At 48.7% G+C, this 25,739-nt stretch overlaps 1 protein-coding gene across 9 annotated transcripts in view; it reads left to right on the forward strand.

Annotated features, from left to right (window-relative positions):
- LOC140114908 (von Willebrand factor A domain-containing protein 5A-like) overlaps positions 1-23,568 on the forward strand; it is a 31,203-nt gene extending 7,635 nt beyond the window's left edge. For 2 of the 9 annotated variants that reach the window (XM_072132750.1, XM_072132743.1), the window contains 19 exons: positions 233-374; positions 699-778; positions 1,031-1,145; positions 2,562-2,723; positions 2,947-3,050; positions 4,024-4,232; positions 5,217-5,234; positions 5,350-5,382; positions 5,977-6,012; positions 7,555-7,587; positions 9,003-9,029; positions 9,670-9,702; positions 9,793-9,825; positions 19,669-19,701; positions 20,345-20,377; positions 21,473-21,490; positions 22,572-22,714; positions 22,850-22,976; positions 23,315-23,567. In XM_072132750.1, the coding sequence (XP_071988851.1) occupies positions 233-374; positions 699-778; positions 1,031-1,145; positions 2,562-2,723; positions 2,947-3,050; positions 4,024-4,232; positions 5,217-5,234; positions 5,350-5,382; positions 5,977-6,012; positions 7,555-7,587; positions 9,003-9,029; positions 9,670-9,702; positions 9,793-9,825; positions 19,669-19,701; positions 20,345-20,377; positions 21,473-21,490; positions 22,572-22,714; positions 22,850-22,976; positions 23,315-23,394 (1,459 nt within the window). In that variant the 3' untranslated portion in view covers positions 23,395-23,567. Of the gene's footprint in view, positions 1-232; positions 375-698; positions 779-1,030; positions 1,146-2,561; positions 2,724-2,946; positions 3,051-4,023; positions 4,233-5,216; positions 5,235-5,349; positions 5,383-5,976; positions 6,013-7,554; positions 7,588-9,002; positions 9,030-9,669; positions 9,703-9,792; positions 9,826-19,668; positions 19,702-20,344; positions 20,378-21,472; positions 21,491-22,571; positions 22,715-22,849; positions 22,977-23,314 lie in introns of all 9 variants that reach the window. The other 7 variants (XM_072132744.1, XM_072132751.1, XM_072132745.1 and 4 more) reach the window with 7 other exon arrangements.
- Positions 23,569-25,739: the final 2,171 nt, after the last annotated feature.

Raw genomic sequence — 25,739 nt, forward strand, 5'->3', positions numbered from 1 at the left:
TATGTGATATTCCCTTTAATTATTGGGTTTTCTGGAAACTGTATACATCTATAGGGGTTGAGCTCCCTCTAGTGGTGATAGCAAAAGTACACAATTTTAATCTTTCATATTAATTTTGTCTGAAGTGGGATTTAGAGCCCCCATAGGAAGTTATTATGGTATTATCCATATGTTTTGGCCAAAAATTTACAAAATTCACATTAATCAGATCTGTTATCCTGATTCCGTATAGGGAGAGCATTGAGTATACACAGGAGTCTATGGAGGAGGCTGTTAAGAAGGTAAAGGAGATGAGGGCCGATTTTGGGGGAACTGAAATACTTCTTCCCCTAATGAAAATCTATTCAACTGGGAAAACAGAGCGTCCCAGGCAGGTAAGTGCAGCTGTCACTCGAGTCTTATTAGTTACCAAGAGCAGTCAGATCTGCACTAAGGAGGCAGTTTATCACTGTGCCCATGTATAATGGATCAATCATTTCTAATCATCTAGGAGGACACACACTATCAGCAATATACTGAATATACAAAGAGCAGTTACATTGTGTAATACCGCACTTTGCCTGCGGGGGCAGCACTGAGCTTCCTCCAAAAATAATAATTGCACAGTATACATCACTAATAGACCGATTGCTATTCAGGAGCCCAGGAAAGCTGGATGAATATGAAATAGAGACTTTGCTGCATCTTCCACTTTTCAGGTCTTCATCTTCACCGATGGAGAGGTTGGTAACACAAGGGATGTGATAAAAGAAGTTGGGAAAAACACTCACAATCACCGGTAAGACATTTTCTTTTGTCTTCGTTGGCAATTGTCCTCTGTATAGTAGAGACCCTGATCTATCAGACCCACCTCAGCTGTGAGGAGGAAGGATAGGAGCAAACAGATCTACCATGGGGTTCATTAAGATCTGCATAAACCTGTATACAGTGAGCTCCCCCTAGTGGTGTCAGGATTATAATGCAAATGATCCCAATGAAACTATAATTATAACAATTGTTTACTTCTAACATGTCCTGTTTCTCATTCTAGATGCTTCACATTTGGGATCGGTGAAGGTGCCTCCACCTCCCTCATTAAAGGGATGGCGCGGGCAGGGGGTGGAGTGTATGACTTCATCACTGGGAAGGACAGAATGCAGAGCAAGGTGACATCATCTCTCCTTCATGTCTCAGATTCTTCCTGCTCAAACCCATTTTCCTTCTGTCCAGTTGTGTAGTTTTTCTTGTTTGCAGAATTAGAACTCTCTGTTTGGGTTCTGGCCGCAGGATTCTGAGCTTGTGATCCATACCCAGGGCTGCCTTGCAGTATCTGATCCCTGGAAAGCTATGAGTTGAGTGATGCAGGGCATAGCCAGTCAGCTTCTGGGGCGGCGTCCAGCAACTGGATGCACGGCTAATTTCTCCTGTGACTTTCAGGACTTCTGTCTGTTTATTTTCTGCTGAATCTGAGACCTTGAACCTGAGCCTGTATCCAGCCCGATTCAGTACCCTGAACCCAACCTGATCAGGAACTCTGAACCAGAATCATGGCTGATCTGGAACCACAAACCTGTACCTCAGCCTGAATCCTGCGTGATCCAGAACCTTTAACCCCAACCTAATCAAGAACCCTCGAACCTGTATCTGAGCCTGCCTGAACCAGAACCTTGAATTCCAACCTGATCCAGAACCCCCATTCTATACCTGAGCCTGTAATCAGCCTGATCTGGAACCCCCAACCTGCACCTCAGCTGGATCTGATGCAGAACCTTGTACACTGAAAGGAAACCTACCACTTTAAATTCGTAGTTATAACCCTCAAATACCATGCCGGAGCATATCTTCATTATTTCCAGAAAGCGCTGTATTGCTTTTTAACACAGTTTTAATCTTTATATTCTAAGTACCCTTCGGCGCACCATGATACGCGTTCGGCGCACCATGCGCGCAACCGTATGTGCACCTGAATAGGAAGTGCCGGAGAGCCGGTGACGTCACCCTGACCTGGTGCAAGGTATTTGAGGCTTATAACTACCATTTTAAGGTGGTAGGTTTCCTTTAACAGATCTGGAACCCTGAACCCATTCATGAGCCTGTACCCCATTGCGGACCCTGTACCCCTATCCGGAGCCTGTACTCTAAAACCTGTTTGGAGCCTGTGCCTGTGGATTATAGTTTGGAGATCTGTATAACCAGACCTTTGTGTGTGTTGTTAGTAGAAGCAGGACTGTGAATAATGGATTTATATTCCAGAATTGTATCCTCACACTGCTGTGCTCTGTGTCCTCTGTTATAGCTCCTCCTCAGCTGCCTCACTCCACTCTGAGCAGTGTTGTCTGGTTGAATACTTCAGGAATCACTTAGCTGTGAAGAACTAAGATCACAGCAGTGTGAAGACACTCCTTCCCCAGTGTACTTGAGAGCTACAATCCTGGAATATAACTACATTTTTCACAGTCCTGCTGCTACACACAAAACGGTATGGTTACACATCTCTCCAGGGCCAATACCTAGCACTATGACAAATGCTGCAGCAGAACCTAAACCACAGATCTCTTCTTTTTCTCATCTTCTACAATCAGGTTCTTCGGGCGATGAAATGCGCTTTGCAGCCCAGTGTTACAGACGTCTCCATTACATGGGACCTTCCTCCTGGACTAGAAGCCTCCGTCCTATCCAAAGTCCCCACCGCCATCTTCCAGGGTCAGAGGTCAATCCTTTATTCCCAGCTGAAGGGAAACATGGTGGGTTATACTTGTATCCATCACTGCAATTTATCTGTCCTAAACATTCTGAGAATCTCCTATGAACAGCAGCTCCGCCCACTTTTGCAGCCTCAGCCAATGAAAGCGTGCGAGGCTGAGGGGCGTTCTAGAACCCTTCCCCGTTTCCTGCTGCGGTAAGGGCCCAGGACTCGTCTAGGATGGGGGGGGGGACACATACAGATTGTCTGTTTCTATGTTATAGGTGGAAGGTTCCGTGTCCGGCCGCGTCTCCCTGCAGTACAAGCTCCGAGGAGAAACCGTGATAAACGCCTATAATTTCCCCCTTAATCTCAAGAACGTTCACAGGTAATTCCATCATCAGGAAAATGTATGAAAACTCTGAAAGGTTAAGGAGTTTCCAGACACTACCCAAGAATTTATCAGCATTTTGAAGCTCGAAAACAATTTTTGCATAATTTTTATTTGAATATTGTACAAAGGGGCGTGTCCTCACACTGCTGTTCACTCTTTACACTGAACTATTGAACTTCTACTCATCCCCTCTGAGCGATCGCTGTAGTATCCAAACAGAAACCTGCTGCTGCTTTCACTTACAGTAGAGCAAAGGCTTTGGAGAAGCTCAGTGTAGAGAGCTCAGAGCACAGCAGTGTGAGGATGCGCCTCTAGTCCACTTGTCACCCTGATTTCCACTCAATGTAGAGAGCTCAGAGCACAGCAGTGTGAGGACGCGCCTCTAGTCCACTTATCACCCTGATTTCCACTCAATGTAGAGAGCTCAGAGCACAGCAGTGTGAGGACACGCCTCTAGTCCACTTGTCACCCTGATTTCCACTCAATGTAGAGAGCTCAGAGCACAGCAGTGTGAGGACGCGCCTCTAGTCCATTTATCACCCTGATTTCCACTCAATGTAGAGAGCTCAGAGCACAGCAGTGTGAGGACGCGCCTCTAGTCCACTTATCACCCTGATTTCCACTCAATGTAGAGAGCTCAGAGCACAGCAGTGTGAGGACGCGCCTCTAGTCCATTTATCACCCTGATTTCCACTCAATGTAGAGAGCTCAGAGCACAGCAGTGTGAGGACGCGCCTCTAGTCCACTTATCACCCTGATTTCCACTCAATGTAGAGAGCTAAGAGCACAGCAGTGTGAGGACGCGCCTCTAGTCCATTTATCACCCTGATTTCCACTCAATGTAGAGAGCTCAGAGCACAGCAGTGTGAGGACGCGCCTCTAGTCCACTTGTCACCCTGATTCCCAGAACAGATTCTGTATAATCCATTTACGATTAAACCAAATGTTGTAACGCATCTTCTTTCAGACCCACCGTCCACAGACTGGCCGCCAAGTCTCTGATCTCTAAGCTGGAATATGGAGCGGACGTAGATCCCGAGGAGGTGGAGAAGAGAATCCTGGAGACCAGTCTACAGTCCGGAGTCATCTCCTCGCTCACGGCCTTCGTCGCTGTCATCAAAGATACAAAGGTTCCTGTAGATGGACCTCCTGTGCGCCTGGACCTCCCCGTGTCAGGTAGACTTATATCTCCTTAGTCTTGTCTAGTGGAATTCTGACCCAATAAACCCAGAGACAGACATTAAAGGGAACCTGTCAGCACCGATCTCCCCTATGACCATAAACAGTAGCTATTAGTTCAGTGTAATAGTCTTACAATGTTCCTTTATGTACATTACTGCTGCCTCCTTGTCATTTCCCAGTCAAGTAGGCGGGGGATCCCCAGCACACAGTCAAGCTGCCCCGCCTCCTCTCCGCCACTCACAACCCTTACCCCACCCACTGTCCTGTGATGTCACCCTCCTGTGTGATTTTACCTCCCATAGTGCCGGACACTCGCTCTGCTCCATTACTCCAATTGTGGAGAAACAGGGCGTTACAGACACAGCATAGAACAGCAGGCTCTGACTTTTTCCTTAACTCCCGTAGATGGGTCTTAAGGGGAACCTGTCAGCATATTTTTCACAAATACAACTAGTAACAGGTTCCCATAGAGCCCTACTAACTAACTGACCCCCTTCCTTTTAGCTAAAAATTTATTTCCTCACATCCCCATAAAATCAACTTTATGTTATATTCCCTGGCACCAGAGAGCTGTCACTCAGGAACGAGGAGGCGGGGCAGGTCAAATGTAATACGCAGGACCCTATTAATATCATTGGTCTCACCTCTGGTGATTTGCATATAAGTTTACAAACTTTTTAACATTGCAGCCATTGAGAGGAACCCTTTAGGGATAAGGGCGATGCTTTTTAATCATAGTTTTCAATTAAATATTTATTTTGGGGGAGGGTTAATTTATATGGCAGGTTCCCCTTTGACCCTTTAATCATGTGGAAACCCCTTTAATTGTCTGACCATAACTCCGGTCTCTGTCACAGACTCAGATTTTACTGTATATATTTTTATATATAGGTTTGTATATAGATTATACTGACTGTTAACCATTTCTAGGCCTTGTATTATACTGAGGGTCTTCTCCTTTGGGTCTTGTGTTTTCAGGTTTCCCATCAGGTGCAGGTAAGAATTTTACAGGGTCAGAAATCTCCTTGGTGCAGCAGGATAGCGCTCACAGAGCTGCGGTCACATGACCGGCGTCCCCCGCTGATGACATCATCTCTTTGCTCTTCCATAGGGGCTCTGTTTGGGAGCAGCGGCTCCTCTTTAGGTAAGAGTAAATCCCCGCCAATGTTTTGGGGTTTTTTTGCTAAAAAAAGTTGTACTGCTGTCTATAAAGTCATAAGGAAAGAATCCGCAGTAATGTAGAACTAGAAGTCAGTCTGTTACTTTTACTATCAGTGATAGTAACCACTCAGATGCTGTGGTCCCATCTGGCTGTGGCATCTGAGGGGTTAAAGGTCATGCTTTTTTCTTTCGGGTCTCAGTTCTGGAAAACATGGGTATTGGGCCTAAATCACAGCACAAAATATCTAACAATGTGATGTAAGATATTAAAATGTTTTAGGTTTTTGGGGGGGGGGGGAGGGAGGGGGGGTTCAGCAGATGAAGCCGGAGATACGTTATGTTTCCACTTTTTTGGACTCTATTCACACAACCGACTCTCACATTTTCTCAATTAACCCATCGCTAGTGTGTGGGTCGGACGGGTCACATACACGGGATATTTGGATTTGGCTGCTTTGTGTAGTTACAGTTTTATTTCATCTTATGTCTTTTTTGATTGTTCTCAATTTAATTATGGAAAAATCCTGAAAGAGTAAACCCTGGAGCTCGTTCACGGACATCATCTCTTCTTCTGTAGGTCCTCTGTTTGGGAGCAGCGGCTTCTCCTCCTCAGGTATCAGTCACTTCCCCACATTGTGATTTTAGTGGCAAAAAACTATAAGAAAAGGGAAAAAAGAGTCTACAGGGGGTAAGTGGGCGGCTGGTTACTCCAAACTGTGCACCTACTCCTCCCCCGATACTGGTGATTGTATGAGGACTCTGGGGCACAATGTTTTAGGGTTCATGCGACCGTCGTGGTGCTGGGGAGGAGGAGGGATGAACGCTGCTCCCTCCCCCTCCCAGGAGCAGCCCAGGATCGGCGCCGTAAAATAGCGAGATATAGGACATGTCCCGTATTTCGCCATGTACGGTCACAATGCGGTGAGACGCGTGCACACCGTCACCGGGCACCATAGACGTCAATGGGGACCGATACACAGTCACTAAAGCTGCGGTCGCATACCGGTCCTCAATGGGGCAGATTTACTTACCCGGCCCATTCGCAATCCAGCGGCGCGTTCTCTGCGTTGGATTTGGGTCCGGCGATTCACTAAGGCAGTTCCTCCGACGTCCACCAGGTGTCGCTGCTGCGTTGAAGAGCATCGGAACGCACTGGAGTTCACCGGCCTATACCTGGTGAAGGTAAGCACGTGCCGAGCGACACTTTTTTTTTAAAAATGCGTCGGTTTCTCCGAATCCGGCGGGTTATCGTTCGGCCACGCCCCCCCGGTTTCCGTCGCGTGCATGCCAGCGCCGATGCGCCACAATCCGATTGCGTGCGTCAAAATCCCAGGGCAATTCAGGGAAAATCGGTGCAAATCGGAAATATTCGGGTAACACGTCGGGAAACCGCGAATCGGGCCCTTAGTAAATGACCCCCATTATGTTCGTGGGAATGAGCCCTTACTCTGTTTCTGTGACTCCTGAAATTCCTGGAAACTCGCTCTGCTCCTCTGTTTTCGTTGCTCTAGTGCAACTTTGGGAGTTACAGAAACGGCATAGGACAGACGACTTTGGCTGTTTACAAGACTCCGTAGTGGTGCAAATGGAACTTAAAGGGGTTGGACACTTTTTAATAAATCTCTTCCATTAGACTTGTCTCTACAAGTATATGTGCCTGTGTCTTTATGCTGCCCTCTGTACATACTCAGCCACCTCTACCTCACTGCTCCAGCCCCTCCTCATGGCGTCTCCCACTGTGTCTCTCTTTCCACTGTCCATCCACACTGACAGAGACAGGGAGAGGGGAGGGGGAGGGAGCAGGATGAGTCATAACTCTGCTGCTACAGCTCCTTCTATTCAGCAGAGCTCAGAAATGTAAAGAAAGATCCACAGAGAGAGTGCACAGAACACTAGTGTAAGTATCACGACTTCTGAATCACTTGATGAACATTCAGGGATTGTTATTAGAGAGGTAAAGGCACATGGACGACTTATGTACAAACTTTGCCAACCCCTTCATGGGAAACCCATGTAATTCTCTCACCACAGCTCTGGTCTCTGTCACAGACTCCACGGCCGAGTGTCCGATCTATATGAGAGTGCACGGACGCAGTGGATATGAACTATCTCTAGGCCTTGTAGAATACTGAGGTTCTGTTCTTTATCACTTTAGGTTTTGGGTTTTCGGGCATCACATCAGCTACAGGTAAGAATGTACAACATTTGTAACCAGTGACTACAGACCCCAACATCCAATCTATGTTCTTCCATGGACGCTCTGTCTGGGAGCAGGACCTTCTCCTCTGCAGATGCCGATCACTTCCTTCCATTGTATCATCTTCATAAGAATCTGTTAACAAATGTAACTCCGGGACTTATAGGGGCTCATTTACTAAGGGTCCTATTTGCGTTTTTCCGACGTGTTACCCGAATATTTCCGTTTTGCGCCGATTTCCCCTGAATTGCCCTGGGATTTTGGGGCACACGATCGGATTGTGGCACATCGGCGCTGGCATGCATGCGACGGAAATCGGGGGGGGGGGGCGTGGCCGAACGATAACCCGACGGATTCGGAGAAACCGCAGCATTTTAAAAAAAAAAGTGTTGCAAAACTTGCACTTACCTTCACTAGGAATAGGCCGGTGAACTTGAGTGCATTTCGGGGAACTTCAGCGCAGCAGCGCCACCTGGTGGACATCGGAGTAACTGCCTTAATGAATACCGGCCGGACCCGAATCCACCGCTGGATCGCGAATGGGCGGGGTAAGTAAATCTGCCCCATAGTGCCCCCTCCCCTCCAGGACACAAAATTTCACTACATATTCTCCTATTCTGCTGCTGACACCAATTTTGACACTTAGAAATCCACCAGGTTTTACCCCATTAAACTACCCGCCCCTCAGTTGGGGGATAAAATGTCCTTTATAGAATTCTCTCTTTTATCTAAAAATCTTGCCCATCTACCTAAAAAAAATCTCCAAAATCATGTCCCACTGCTCAGAGAAGAGTCATATTTTTACCGGAGATGAGTCGAAATGTAGCTTGTAGTTGTAGGTGGAGGGTCACATCAGATGCCCCTATCTTCAGCTCCATAGCACTTAGAAGCACGTTGCTGGTGTCATATTAAAGACAAGAATCTCGTCTTTTAGAGAGCATCAGGTTCTCATCATAGAGGTCATGTTGTAACTATTTCTATGTGATTAGTATCAAATTTTTTCTTGATTTTGGTTAATTTTGCTTTGTTATTACAACTTAGATTGGGACTTTCTGCAGGTACAAAGGACGTAAGAATATTTCAGAACCAGTATCGGCCCATTGTACTTTCCCCCGTGTAGTTACTGTAATGTATACAGAAGTGCGCCCTCTTGTGGTGGGATCTGACTTGCACATTTGCACCATTGTAGATCAGAGCAGGATACACTTTATTCTTACATATTCTACCACTCTTACAGTCATAGCTCCGCACATGGTTGGCCCCTGATTTTGGCCACACGTGACTTACCCCTTACTTTGTAGGAAGACACACGGCATCGCTCCAGCCGACACAACCCAGAGTCATCAGCCACTCAGCGTCACTTTATATGTCATATCTGATATTATTACTTGTTTTTGCCTGAACAGGTTTGTTTGGGAGTGCGCCCCCTTCAGGTATGTGTCATTCACAAACTTAGATTTTTATTTAAAGGGGTTGTACTAGTTTGAGTGTTATCCACAGTATAGTGGATCCCAGTAATATGGGTCGGGGTCAGAATACTGTAACCCACATGGACCTGGAGATTTCTGTCCCTCTCATAGTATTGCATGGAGCAGGAGGATTCCTGCTGTACCGGACGCTCCGCCCATTAATGAGCTTGACACCTCGTTATCTTTGGGGGTCGATCATAGTGATTGGTGGGACCCCCCTGATGAGATTGTTATCCCTTATCTAGTGGTTAGTAGATAACAATCCTACTTGATACAATCCCTTTAACTTTGTATCGTAAATGTATATACAACAGGATGTACATTTCTACTAAACTGTTGCCGACTTAGTTGCGACTAGTTCCAATGTCTCCATAGAAACAACCCTGACCCTATTTGGGCGTGTCCTTTCCAGAAGGCAGGAGGTCTTACCAATTTGGGGAAGTGCAGGGCAGGTCTTAAAGGGATTTTCAACTTTCAACAAATAGTTGGCGATTTCTATAGCGCCACCAGTTCTATAGGAATAGCCCAGAACAGACGGATACAGCGAGGAGAATATAGAATATATAGAATATAATCCGCCTCCATATCATGTATTTTCTCCCAGGATCCTTTGCATTTGGAGCTGCGCCCTCTCCTGGTAGGAATCAGCATCTCACTATTGACTTGTGTGATTTAGTGTTTTTTGTTGGTATATTTTTGCATTTGACCTCATCTATTTGTTTTTCAGCAGCCGGCTTGTTTGGGAGTGCGCCCCCCTCAGGTATGTGCGCTTCACAAACAGTGATTTTTATTTAAAGGCGTTGTACCAAGTTTGAATTTTATCCTCCATCACAAGATATCCGCAGGGGTGCAGCAGCCTTGAGGCGAGTTGAGCCTCTTGTCTCAGACAGCACCATCTGCAGGAAGATGGGGGATCTATCAGGGCCGCAGTCACCTGCTACAATGCAGGACCTGATGTGTAACGTGTAATCACCTGTTACTACCAGACAGGGCAGAGGGGGCGCCATTCTATATCTCGCCTCAGGCGGCAGAAAGTTTAGGTTCACACCAGAAATCTGATTCTCTGATAGTACTGAATGTAGCGACAGGACACATACTAGACCAATCAGAGAGAAGAGACCCAAGTTCTCATGATTAGTGGGGGTCCCAGAATTCAGCCCCTCATTGATCATCTTATTCCCTATCCTATGTATGGGGGATAACAATCACACTGGGTACAACCCCTCTAATTTTTATGGATAAGTTTGGTCGGACATATGACATTCTGACCTATTTGGGGCGTGCCCATTCCTAAAAAGGGGTGTGGCTCCAAAATGCAGGAGGGTGTTACCGATTTGGTGCAGTCTGAGGCGGGGCCTAACACCTGAGGCGGGCCCTAACACCGATCCCTCTGTTACTGCTGTGATGTTGGTAACTGTGATGAGGGATGAGACATTGTACTAGCTCCATGGGGTCCGGTACATGAAGTTCTGGGAGATCACCAATCTCATCTGCAGATGTGTCCTGCTGTATTTATAGATGCAAAAGGATTTATTTTACCTAATATGAGATGATGGACGATGGACGACTGCCTTATAGGATTCTTGTCTGATTCTATATAAAAATTGGAGGGACATAGGTTGTACTTGACGGACCTCCCCCTCACACCGTGTCTCCTCATGCGCATGCGCCAGTGCATGCGCCTCACTCTCGCTGCTCCCGCTTCACGAAGACTGAGGTGCATGCACTCGCCTCCTAGGGCTGGGAGTATGTGTCTGCAGGGCCCACTCACACTCACAGCTCAGTGTAACAGCAGGTGATATATACAGATACATACACTCAGCGGCCACTTTATTAGGTCCACCATGCTAGTAACGGGTTGGACCCCCTTTTGCCTTCAGAACTGCCTCAATTCTTCGTGGCATAGATACAACAAGGTGCTGGAAGCTCCTCAGAGATTTTGGTCCATATTGACATGATGGCATCACACAGTTGCCGCAGATTTGTCGGCTGCACATCCATGATGCGAATCTCCCGTTCCACCACATCCCAAAGATGCTCTATTGGATTGAGATCTGGTGATTGTGGAGGCCATTTGAGTCCAGTGACCTCATTGTCATGTTCAAGAAACCAGTCTGAGATGCTTCCAGCTTTATGACATGGCGCATTATCCTGCTGAAAGTAGCCATCAGATGTTACAGGGTACATTGTGCTCATAAAGGGATGGACATGGGCAGCAACAATACTCAGGTAGGCTGTGGCGTTGTACCAAGGGGCCCAAAGACACCATGACACCACCACCACCAGCCTGACCCGCTGATACAAGGCAGGATGGATCCATGACACCAGCACCACCAGCCTGACCCGCTGATACAAGGCAGGATGGATCCATGACACCACCACCACCAGCCTGAGCCGCTGATACAAGGCAGGATGGATCCATGACACCACCACCACCACCTGAGCCGCTGATACAAGGCAGGATGGATCCATGACACCACCACCACCAGCCTGACCCGCTGATACAAGGCAGGATGGATCCATGACACCACCACCACCAGCCTGACCTGCTGATACAAGGCAGGATGGATCCATGACACCACCACCAGCCTGACCCGCTGATACAAGGCAGGATGGATCCATGACACCACCACCAGCCTGACCCGCTGATACAAGGCAGGATGGATCCATGACACCACCACCAGCCTGACCCGCTGATACAAGGCAGGATGGATCCATGACACCACCACCACCAGCCTGAGCCGCTGATACAAGGCAGGATGGATCCATGACACCACCACCAGCCTGACCCGCTGATACAAGGCAGGATGGATCCATGACACCACCACCAGCCTGACCCGCTGATACAAGGCAGGATGGATCCATGACACCACCACCACCAGCCTGAGCCGCTGATACAAGGCAGGATGGATCCATGACACCACCACCACCAGCCTGAGCCGCTGATACAAGGCAGGATGGATCCATGACACCACCACCACCAGCCTGACCCGCTGATACAAGGCAGGATGGATCCATGACACCACCACCACCAGCCTGACCCGCTGATACAAGGCAGGATGGATCCATGACACCAGCACCACCAGCCTGAGCCGCTGATACAAGGCAGGATGGATCCATGACACCACCACCAGCCTGACCCGCTGATACAAGGCAGGATGGATCCATGACACCACCACCACCAGCCTGAGCCGCTGATACAAGGCAGGATGGATCCATGACACCACCACCACCAGCCTGACCCGCTGATACAAGGCAGGATGGATCCATGACACCACCACCACCAGCCTGACCCGCTGATACAAGGCAGGATGGATCCATGACACCACCACCACCAGCCTGACCCGCTGATACAAGGCAGGATGGATCCATGACACCACCACCACCAGCCTGACCCGCTGATACAAGGCAGGATGGATCCATGACACCACCACCACCAGCCTGACCCGCTGATACAAGGCAGGATGGATCCATGGCACCACCACCACCAGCCTGAGCCGCTGATACAAGGCAGGATGGATCCATGACACCAGCACCACCAGCCTGAGCCGCTGATACAAGGCAGGATGGATCCATGACACCACCACCACCAGCCTGACCCGCTGATACAAGGCAGGATGGATCCATGACACCACCACCACCAGCCTGAGCCTCTGATACAAGGCAGGATGGATCCATGACACCACCACCACCAGCCTGAGCCGCTGATACAAGGCAGGATGGATCCATGACACCACCACCACCAGCCTGACCCGCTGATACAAGGCAGGATGGATCCATGACACCAGCACCACCAGCCTGAGCCGCTGATACAAGGCAGGATGGATCCATGACACCACCACCACCAGCCTGACCCGCTGATACAAGGCAGGATGGATCCATGACACCACCACCACCAGCCTGACCCGCTGATACAAGGCAGGAGGGATCCATGACACCACCACCACCAGCCTGAGCCGCTGATACAAGGCAGGATGGATCCATGACACCACCACCACCAGCCTGACCCGCTGATACAAGGCAGGATGGATCCATGACACCACCACCACCAGCCTGACCCGCTGATACAAGGCAGGATGGATCCATGACACCAGCACCACCAGCCTGACCCGCTGATACAAGGCAGGATGGATCCATGACACCACCAGCACCACCAGCCTGACCCGCTGATACAAGGCAGGATGGATCCATGACACCCCCACCACCAGCCTGAGCCGCTGATACAAGGCAGGATGGATCCATGACACCACCAGCCTGAGCCGCTGATACAAGGCAGGATGGATCCATGACACCACCACCACCAGCCTGAGCCGCTGATACAAGGCAGGATGGATCCATGACACCACCACCACCAGCCTGACCCGCTGATACAAGGCAGGATGGATCCATGACACCACCACCACCAGCCTGACCCGCTGATACAAGGCAGGATGGATCCATGACACCACCACCACCAGCCTGACCCGCTGATACAAGGCAGGATGGATCCATGACACCACCACCACCAGCCTGAGCCGCTGATACAAGGCAGGATGGATCCATGACACCACCACCATCAGCCTGACCTGCTGATACAAGGCAGGATGGATCCATGACACCAGCACCACCAGCCTGAGCCGCTGATACAAGGCAGGATGGATCCATGACACCACCACCACCAGCCTGAGCCGCTGATACAAGGCAGGATGGATCCATGACACCACCACCACCAGCCTGACCTGCTGATACAAGGCAGGATGGATCCATGACACCACCACCAGCCTGACCCGCTGATACAAGGCAGGATGGATCCATGACACCACCACCACCAGCCTGACCTGCTGATACAAGGCAGGATGGATCCATGACACCACCACCACCAGCCTGAGCCGCTGATACAAGGCAGGATGGATCCATGACACCACCACCACCAGCCTGACCCGCTGATACAAGGCAGGATGGATCCATGACACCACCACCACCAGCCTGAGCCGCTGATACAAGGCAGGATGGATCCATGACACCACCACCACCAGCCTGACCCGCTGATACAAGGCAGGATGGATCCATGACACCACCACCACCAGCCTGAGCCGCTGATACAAGGCAGGATGGATCCATGACACCACCACCACCAGCCTGACCCGCTGATACAAGGCAGGATGGATCCATGACACCACCACCACCAGCCTGAGCCGCTGATACAAGGCAGGATGGATCCATGACACCACCACCACCAGCCTGAGCCGCTGATACAAGGCAGGATGGATCCATGACACCACCACCACCAGCCTGACCCGCTGATACAAGGCAGGATGGATCCATGACACCACCAGCACCAGCCTGAGCCGCTGATACAAGGCAGGATGGATCCATGACACCACCACCACCAGCCTGAGCCGCTGATACAAGGCAGGATGGATCCATGACACCACCACCACCAGCCTGACCCGCTGATACAAGGCAGGATGGATCCATGACACCACCACCACCAGCCTGACCCGCTGATAGAAGGCAGGATGGATCCATGACACCACCACCACCAGCCTGAGCCGCTGATACAAGGCAGGATGGATCCATGACACCCCCACCACCAGCCTGAGCCGCTGATACAAGGCAGGATGGATCCATGACACCACCACCACCAGCCTGAGCCGCTGATACAAGGCAGGATGGATCCATGACACCACCACCACCAGCCTGAACCGCTGATACAAGGCAGGATGGATCCATGACACCACCACCAGCCTGAGCCGCTGATACAAGGCAGGATGGATCCATGACACCACCACCAGCAGCCTGACCCGCTGATACAAGGCAGGATGGATCCATGACACCACCACCACCAGCCTGACCCGCTGATACAAGGCAGGATGGATCCATGACACCACCACCACCAGCCTGACCCGCTGATACAAGGCAGGATGGATCCATGACACCACCACCACCAGCCTGACCCGCTGATACAAGGCAGGATGGATCCATGACACCACCACCACCAGCCTGACCCGCTGATACAAGGCAGGATGGATCCATGACACCACCACCACCAGCCTGACCCACTGATACAAGGCAGGATGGATCCATGACACCACCACCAGCCTGAGCCGCTGATACAAGGCAGGATGGATCCATGACACCAGCACCACCAGCCTGAGCCGCTGATACAAGGCAGGATGGATCCATGACACCACCACCACCAGCCTGAGCCGCTGATACAAGGCAGGATGGATCCATGACACCACCACCACCAGCCTGAGCCGCTGATACAAGGCAGGATGGATCCATGACACCACCACCACCAGCCTGACCCGCTGATACAAGGCAGGATGGATCCATGACACCACCAGCACCAGCCTGAGCCGCTGATACAAGGCAGGATGGATCCATGACACCACCACCACCAGCCTGAGCCGCTGATACAAGGCAGGATGGATCCATGACACCACCACCACCAGCCTGAGCCGCTGATACAAGGCAGGATGGATCCATGACACCACCACCACCAGCCTGAGCCGCTGATACAAGGCAGGATGGATCCATGACACCACCACCACCAGCCTGAGCCGCTGATACAAGGCAGGATGGATCCATGACACCACCACCACCAGCCTGACCCGCTGATACAAGGCAGGATGGATCCATGCTTTCATGTTGTTGACGCCAAATTCTGACCCTACCATCCGAATGTCGCAGCAGAAATCGAGACTCATCAGACCAGGCAACGTTTTTCCAATCTTCTACTGTCCAATTTCGATGAGCTTGTGCAAATTGTAGCCTCAGTTTCCTGTTCTTAGCTGGAAGGAGTGGCACCCGGTGTGGTCTTCTGCTGCTGTAGCCCATCTGCCTCAGAGTTGGATGTACTGTGCGTTCAGAGATGCTCTTCTGCCTACCTTGGTTGTAACGGGTGGCGATTTGAGTCACTGTTGCCTTGCTATCAGCTCGAACCAGTCTGCCCATTCTCCTCTGACCTCTGGCATCAACAAGGCATTTCCGCCCACAGAACTGCTGCTCACTGGATGTTTTTTCTTTTTCGGACCATTCTCTGTAAACCCTAGAGATGGTTGTGCGTGAAAATCCCAGTAGATCAGCAGTTTCTGAAATACTCAGACCAGCCCTTCTGGCACCAACAACCATGCCACGTTCAAAGGCCACAAATCACCTTTCTTCCCCATCCTGATGCTCGGGAGAACTGCAGGAGATTGTCTTGACCATGTCTACATGCCTAAATGCACTGCCGCCATGTGATTGGCTGATTAGAAATTAAGTGTTAACGAGCAGTTGGACAGGTGTACCTAATAAAGTGGCCGGTGAGTGTATATAAGAACTATAATAGCATAATGGGGGTCATTTACTAAGGGCCCCTTAGTGAATAGGCAGAAGAACGCGCCGCTGGATAGCGAATGGACCGGGTAAGTAAATCTGCCTCAATGTGTCCCCTCCCAGTACAGGGAGCTGCGGGAACAGCACCCTCTTGAGGTAGGTATCAACCGGGTAACGCGGACTCCTGTTCTATATATAAAGAAGACGGATAATGGGAATATATACGGAGAACACAGACAGATATAGCAAAAAGACAAGAGAAGGGATAGGTGCAGTAAATAGTGTAATATTTCCATACAGACGGCAACAAACAGCATTTAGGTGATCGCTCACCTTATATCGGTTGTGAGATATTGGGGCAGATTTACTTACCCGGCCCATTCGCGATCCAACGGCGCATTCTCTTCGGTGGATTCAGGTCTTCCGGCGATTCACTAAGGCAGTTCCTCCGACGTCCACCAGGTGTCGCTGCTGCGCTGAAGAGCATCGGAGCGCACTGGACTACACACCGAGCCGGGCCGAGGGACCCTTTTTTTTTTTTTTTTAAATGCGGCGGTTTTTCCGAATCCATCGGGTTTTCGTTCGGCTACGCCCCCCGACTTCCATTGCGTGCATGCCAACGCCGATGCGCCACAATCGCGTGCGCCAAAAACCAGGGGCAATACAGAGAAAATCGGTGCAAATCGGAAATATTCGGGTAACACGCCGGGAAACCGCGAATCGGGCCCTTAGTAAATGACCCCCATAGTCGTAACTATACTTTAAGCACAGAAAAGGGATGCTGCCTGTGGAGTCCCTGGTAAGGAGTGTCCCAAATCGCAATGGAGATGGAGCAAACGTGGTGCAGAGAGCAAGTGGTAAGAAGGAAGGTCTTCACTGCCGCTAACTGATAAAAGTATATGTATAAAAAGATAAAACAGGAGAAGAAGAGACTGATTTACTAGACCCGTCCTGAGTCCCTGTCCTGAAGTTTAAACTTCATTTGGCGCAAAAAAAACAAAGGGAGATAATCTCAGAGGAACATAGTAACAATGTGCAGTGTTTGCTAAATTGAATTTTAGAGTAAGAAACAATCAGGAAAGATGTTTGTAAACACTTGATTCGTTGTTTAGTGGATTATTTTACACATAAAAACAACACATCGCGTATGAGGTTGTAGTTACCCGTCTCCTACCACTAGAGGGAGGCACTGACTGGTGATGAAGGAGCACAAGACAAATACACAGATTTATACATTCTTGTTACATTGTTTGGTGCAGTCATTAACACTTAGATACAAAGTGTCACCTGTAGAGGTTGTAGCACTGGAGGGAGATCTGAGGACGGGGACTATACCAATATCCGGCTGTATACACACAGCAGCTCATGAATATCATCGCTGAATCATGGAGGGGCGGCTCATCAGTAAATGTTAGGTGTAAGATAAGAGGTACATTGATATTTAAAGGGGTTTTCCCCATGAAAGAAAATTCTCAAATCTCAATCCCTTGGTGATAATTTTTAGCCCCTTACATTACAATGTTGCTCCGTGTTATTGTTGTTTTAGCTCCTATCACTCTCTGAGCAGACACTTCATGATTCTTCTGTGATATGAGCTGCTGTGTGCTGACAATGTGCTGAGATTATCAGGGTGCAGGGTTTATCTACACTTTTATTTACCTTCTGAACATTCACCAGTATCTGACACATAGAAAGATGAGACAGATCAGAGCTGATGAGATCTATGAGATGCATATTACACACTGTCAGCTCTGCTACAGATCTGCTATTCCACAACACACTAGATCTCCTGTGCCTGCCTCCCCCCACAACTTACCTGTAGCTTGCAGTTCTCCCCATGCTGCTGCCGGCAGGAACTGATTGTCTGTGTCTCAGTGTGCATCGGTGAGTGAGCTCCATCCTGGCTTGCAGGGGGGGCAGGGCTAAAGTACAGGGGGTGGGGCTACAGTGCAGGGCGCAAGGCTACAGTGCGGGGAGCAGAGCCTCAGGCAAGATAGCAGCCGACCTGCTGCAGAAGTTACAGGGTTGTGTACAGCAGGACTGATAGAGACAGGTTGGAATTATATCTGTGAAATGTTGGATCTTTGTTAATAACAGTGAATTGGAGACTGTTATTTTCTTATCCTGAGACATATAAGAAACTTGTCCTCTTGGGAGGAATAGCCCTTTAAGGGAAACGTTTCTCAGTAGAATGTGTGGGATAGAGGTTCCCTGCTAAAAAAAGAAGGGGGGGGGGGTTCATGACTGTATATATGTTTCACTATCACTATATGATCTATTTATACATTTCAAGATGTTATGGGGGGACACGAGGGGCTCAATGTAAAACCACTTCACCGAGCTCATTGAGGCCCCTGGGATGTAGGACTGAGGACGGGTCTCAGACCAGAAGTTTTTAACCCATAATTGGATGGTGGATCCCTCTGTGTTTTCATCTTTTATGCATATATTTTTTACTAATATAAACAAGTCATTTTATCTGTTAGTATACAGAGTTGGGATCTGTACTGTTAGATAACACCCAATCAATGGGCTACACACATGCAAAAATGGGCTACATTAAATAAGAACAGAACAACATGTGTAAAGTAGCAAATAAGCGCAAAATAACTTTATTGAGAAGCTTGGACAAAAGACAAACATCAACAGGACAAAAATATCATAAAATCATTTAAAAAGGAATGCACCCTAGTGCACCCATACATACAAAATCCACTGGAGCCCGACACCTGATAATGTCGGGTTTAACCAGACCTGGGCCAAAAACCATCCCACTAAAGAGTAAGTGTATGAACCGAGCATGCGTCTGTGGGAAAGAAGATGTGAGCGAAATAGCTGTCAGACAGTCCAGCCTGAGGATGCGTGGGAATAAGAGCACCAAAGTGCATATGAATCCTCTGCGCTGGAGTGGCTGAAGTGCAATGGCGAACCCACTAGACACCGGTCTAAACTGCAATATTTACCAGGGGATGTGAGGTGGAGATGTGGACCCAGGACAAGTCGCCCCACGCGTTCCGCCGCGTATCGCGGCTTCCTTTTTAAATGGTTTTATGATATTTTTGTCCTGTTGATGTTTGTCTTTTGTCCAAGCTTCTCAATAAAGTTATTTTGCGCTTATTTGCTACTTTACGCATGTTGTTCTGTTCTTATTTAATTTTATCTGTTAGTGACAGAGGATTCCTTCCTTCTTACCCCTCGGCCTCTGCACCGCGTTTACTCCGATGAGGATCTATAGACGCGCATGCGTGTAAGGTTAGACTGAGGTTACAGTATATAATCCGTGTCATTTATTCTTTCCCAGGATCCTTTGCATTTGGAGCTGCGCCCCCTTCTGGTAGGCATCCATGTCTTCCCATTGACTCATTTATTTGCTTGTTGTTTGTTGGATTGATCATATATTTTTATTATTGCTCCGCTGAGCACCACCTGGGACTTCAACACCACTGCATCAGATGCCAAAATATAACTCCAATAATACCGTGGTCCAATCGTGTCACGAGGTATATAGGGGTGGTGCCAGACCTATTGGGGCAAATTTACTTACCCGGTCCATTCGCGTTCCAGCGGCGGCTTCTCCGCTCTGGATTCGGGTCCGGCCGGGATTTAATAAGGTAGTTCTTCCGCCGTCCACCAGGTGGCGCTGCTGCGCTGAAAGTAAACTCATCGCGCCGGAATGCACCGAGCTGGACCAGGTGAAGGTAAGCGGTCCTTATGCGACACATTTTCGGTTTTTAAATGCGGCGGTTTTTCCGAATACGTCGGGTTTTCGTTCGGCCACGCCCCCCGATTTCCGTCGCGCGCATGCCAGCGCCGATGCGCCACAATCCGATCGCGTGCGCCAAAATCCCGGGGCAATTTAAGTACAAGCGGCGCAAAACGGAAATATTCGGGTAACACGTCGGGAAAACGCGAATCGGGCCCTTAATAAATGACCCCCATTGTCTCTCTCTGTACATGATCATATATTTGGTTTGCAGGATTGAGCTTGTTTGGAAGTGCGCCCCCTTCAGGTAAGTGCGCATGAGGCTAAAAACACCAATCTGGTCTGACTCTTTTTGTGTTTTTAGTGCAGGTAAATTCGGTCTTGTATGTAGAAAATGCAGGATTTTGTCACAATAGACACAATGGGGGTCATTTACTAAGGACCCGAATCGTGTTTTACTGGCGGGTTACACAAATGTTTCCGTTTTGCGCCGATTTTTCCTGTATTGCACCAGGATTTTGGCGCACGTGATCAGATTGTGGCGCATCGGTGCCGACATGCACGTGTCGGAAATCGGGCGGTGTGGCCGAACAAAAACCCGTCGGATTCGGGAAAACCGCCGCATTTTTTTAAAAAAAAGTGTCGCTGGACTTGCACTTACCTTCACCAGGTATAGGATCGTGCATTCTGGCGGACCTCGGCGGACTTCAGTGCATCAGCGACACCTGGTGGACGTCGGAGGAACTGCCTTAGTGAATTGCTGGAAGACCCGAATCCACCGCAGAGAATGCGCCGCTGGTTCGCGAATGGACCAGGTAAGTAAATCTGCCCCAGTGACTGAATACTGCAGAGCGGTCCAGTTATCCCTGGCGTCAGATGGGTCTATTCAGTCCTTATATTTCCCCGAGTAGATGTACAGGAGATCCATCTCTAAGAACTAGAATCCCCCTTTAATAATTAGATTATATCTATTTTGTTCCCAGGAACGTTGGCATTTGGGAGTGCGCCCCCTGCAGGTGGGGTAACTGACTTGTGATGATATAGTTGATGCATGGTGGAGCGGGGGGCTGCCGGCTCCCTGCTTCACTACTGAATTGACCTATAGGGAACCCCTGCTATATAGCATTATTACTGCGAGGGTGAAATCCAGTATTTTGGGCCACACATGGTGACGGCGTACACTGTGCACTATATGTTAGTATTATTTATCTAGCTTTTATTATGGAGTCGTGTTACAGTATTGTCACATAGTTTTACTATAATGACCTGATGACATCTCTCTGCATGTAGAATGGAATTACATTGTGGGTAATTGTTTGAGAGGTTTAGGAAGCCAATAAATCTACAATGAGCTGAGAGCTTCCAGGATTTACATAATTGATGTGATCTCTTGTGTTCCCAGGCGCCGGGGCTTTTGGAGGTGAGACCTTCTCGGGTGGGGATCAGCTACATTGTATCTTCTTCCTCTTCATGTCTACAACTATTCACATGATAAATTTGTCTTATGTTTCCCATTTTGAAGTGAATCGCCCAAAGTTATGTTTATCACCTCCATAATATATACAGGCAGTCCCCTACTTACACACGACTTACAGACGACCCCTAGTTACAGACGGACCTCTGTGACCTCTCTGGATGTTACTATAGTCCCAGGCTGCAATGATCAGCTGTAAGGTGTCTGTAATGAAGATTTATGGATAATCCTTGGTCCCATTACAGCCAAAAATTTTGAAACTCCGATTGACACTGGGGAAAAAAAAATTGTAATTCTACAATTATAAAATGTACATATCTGTGGATCTTGGCTCAGATACTTTGTAATTTTGCAGCCCGATCTGGATGTGTTACACGTGTAGATGGAGATTTCATAGCTGCTCTTTGACGGGATGAAATCAACTTTGAAAATCACTGATCCCAGGCTCAGTGGGGCAGATTTACTTACCCGGTCCATTCGCGATCCAGCGGCGCGTTCTCTGTGGTGGATTCGGGTCCGGCCGGGATTCATTAAGGCAGTTCCTCCGCCGTCCACCAGGTGGAGCTGCTGCGCTGAACAGCATCGGAACGCACTCAAGTTCACCGCCCTATTCCTAGTGAAGGTAAGTGCAAGCTCCGCGACACTTTTTTTTAAATGCGGCGGTTTTTCCGAATCCGTCGGGTTTTCGTTAGGCCACGCCCCCCGATTTCCGTCGCGTGCGCGCCAGCGCCGATGCGCCACAATCCGATCGTGTGCGCCAAAATCCCAGGGCAATTCAGGGGAAATCGGCGCAAATCGGAAATATTCGGGCAACACATCGGGAAACCGCGAATCGGGCCCTTAGTTAATGACCCTCAGTCTCTCCCTTCTGTCACCTTCCATTCTACCTCCAGATGGAGTTTTGTTCACAGTAGTATTGTTATACTGTATACACATAATTCACATATACGTACCCATTACACACATATAATTCATATATACATATATACACATTACACACTTATATTCATCTTCACTATACTCTTAGGTCACCAGCCTGAGGCAGATGCTTCTACTCATATGAAGATGATTTTGCTGCAGAAAGCTGATGGTTCCTGGAGCCCAAGTCCTGAACTAGTCACAATCCTGGGAATATCAGAGAGAGACCTGGAAGACAAGAAGCCGGATCAGGTACCTGTAGTAACATCCGCATTAGGAGAGGTTACAGGATGTTATCTCATGGGCGGTGTAAATGTATGCACCTGTGTGATTGGTGGACTGGAATAGGGAATCTCATCAGGTCCTTGGTATCTCCTCCACTTCCAGGGAATGGACTCATCCGTGTGGACAACACTTCTGGCCGTCATCTGGCTTCATAGTAACTGTGCAGAGCACAAGGAAGAGTGGGAGATATTGTCCTGGAAAGCCGTGGCCTGGATTAAGTCCAAAACAGGTAAAGGCCCGTACTTGCCCAAATGACCCTTAGAGGAAATCCACCATCACAATCCATCCCGATAAACCAGGGACGTTACTATTAGATCCAGGCACCGGGACTGTGGTATCTCCCCTCTGTGCTGTAACTTCTCATGCACAGTGTAACAGCCAGTGAAGCTACAGCACAGAGGGGCTTTGGTAACACCTGAAGAGCAGTTGTTGCACCAATACATTGTATTTCCTTCGAGGCCATAGTAATCTCTGGTGAGGTAAGTGAAGGAATTAGGGTCAGAGTGAGGGAGAAGCAGATGTGATGCTGAAGCTAATAGTAAGTTTTATGTTTTTCCTGTAATGCAGGTTTCTCTCAGAGCCCCTGGGTCACGGCTGCCATTGAGTTACTGAAATCATCGGTGGATGTCACCGCTTTGGGTTTGTGACTGAATCATTGGAGGAACCGAGACTTTGGGCTCAAGTTCTTAATAATATGAAGGATTGGATTTGTTGTATTGGTTGATTGCTTTACAATAACAGAACAGGAAGTGAAGTAACATTTAAGATCAAGGTCTTGACGGTGACACAGAGGAGAGAGGTGATATCCATGTATGTACTACTCCTGCAGGATAAAGGGGAGGAGGAGGGTGATATCCATGTATGTACTACTCCTGCAGGATACAGAGGAGGAAGGTGATATCCATGTATGTACTACTCCTGCAGGATACAGAGGAGGAGGGTGATATCCATGTATGTACTACTCCTGCAGGATAAAGGGGAGGAGGAGGGTGATATCCATGTATGTACTACTCCTGCAGGATACAGAGGAGGAGGAGAGTGATATCCATGTATGTACTACTCCTGCAGGATAAAGGGGAGGAGGAGGGTGATATCCATGTATGTACTACTCCTGCAGGATACAGAGGAGGAGGGTGATATCCATGTATGTACTACTCCTGCAGGATACAGAGGAGGAGGGTGATATCCATGTATGTACTACTCCTGCAGGATAAAGGGGAGGAGGAGTGTGATATCCATGTATGTACTACTCCTGCAGGATACAGAGGAGGAGGGTGATATCCATGTATGTACTACTCCTGCAGGATACAGAGGAGGAGGGTGATATCCATGTATGTACTACTCCTGCAGGATACAGAGGAGGAGTGTGATATCCATGTATGTACTACTCCTGCAGTATACAGAGGAGGAGGGTGATATCCATGTATGTACTACTCCTGCAGGATACAGAGGAGGAGGAGTGTGATATCCATGTATATACTACTCCTGCAGGATACAGAGGAGGAAGGTGATATCCATGTATGTACTACTCCTGCAGGATACAGAGGAGGAGGGTGATATCCATGTATGTACTACTCCTGCAGGATAAAGGGGAGGAGGAGGGTGATATCCATGTATGTACTACTCCTGCAGGATACAGAGGAGGAAGGTGATATCCATGTATGTACTACTCCTGCAGGATACAGGGGAGGAGTGTGATATCTATGTATGTACTACTCCTGCAGGATACAGAGGAGGAGTGTGATATCCATGTATGTACTACTCCTGCAGGATACAGAGGGGGAGGGTGATATCCATGTATGTACTACTCCTGCAGGATACAGAGGAGGAGTGTGATATCCATGTATATACTACTCCTGCAGGATACAGAGGGGGAGGGTGATATCCATGTATGTACTACTCCTGCAGGATAAAGGGGAGGAGGAGGGTGATATCCATGTATGTACTACTCCTGCAGGATACAGAGGAGGAGGGTGATATCCATGTATGTACTACTCCTGCAGGATACAGAGGAGGAGGGTGATATCCATGTATGTACTACTCCTGCAGGACACAGGAGGAGTGTGATATCCATGTATGTACTACTCCTGCAGGATACAGAGGAGGAGGGTGATATCCATGTATGTACTACTCCTGCAGGATACAGAGGAGGAAGGTGATATCCATGTATGTACTACTCCTGCAGGATACAGAGGAGGAGGGTGATATCCATGTATGTACTACTCCTGCAGGATAAAGGGGAGGAGGAGGGTGATATCCATGTATGTACTACTCCTGCAGGATACAGAGAAGGAGTGTGATATCCATGTATGTACTACTCCTGCAGGATACAGAGGAGGAAGGTGATATCCATGTATGTACTACTCCTGCAGGATACAGGGGAGGAGTGTGATATCTATGTATGTACTACTCCTGCAGGATACAGAGGAGGAGTGTGATATCCATGTATGCACTACTCCTGCAGGATACAGAGGAGGAGTGTGATATCCATGTATGTACTACTCCTGCAGGATACAGAGGGGGAGGGTGATATCCATGTATGTACTACTCCTGCAGGATACAGAGGAGGAAGGTGATATCCATGTATGTACTACTCCTGCAGGATACAGAGGAGGAGTGTGATATCCATGTATGTACTACTCCTGCAGGATACAGGGGAGGAGTGTGATATCTATGTATGTACTACTCCTGCAGGATACAGAGGAGGAGGGTGATATCCATGTATGTACTACTCCTGCAGGATAAAGGGGAGGAGGGTGATATCCATGTATGTACTACTCCTGCAGGATACAGAGGAGGAGTGTGATATCCATGTATGTACTACTCCTGCAGGATACAGAGGAGGAGCGTGATATCCATGTATGTACTACTCCTGCAGGATAAAGGGGAGGAGGAGGGTGATATCCATGTATGTACTACTCCTGCAGGATACAGAGGAGGAGCGTGATATCCATGTATGTACTACTCCTGCAGGATACAGAGGAGGAAGGTG

This window comes from Engystomops pustulosus, chromosome 1 (assembly GCF_040894005.1).
Source record: "Engystomops pustulosus chromosome 1, aEngPut4.maternal, whole genome shotgun sequence".
Lineage (NCBI taxonomy): Eukaryota > Metazoa > Chordata > Amphibia > Anura > Leptodactylidae > Engystomops > Engystomops pustulosus.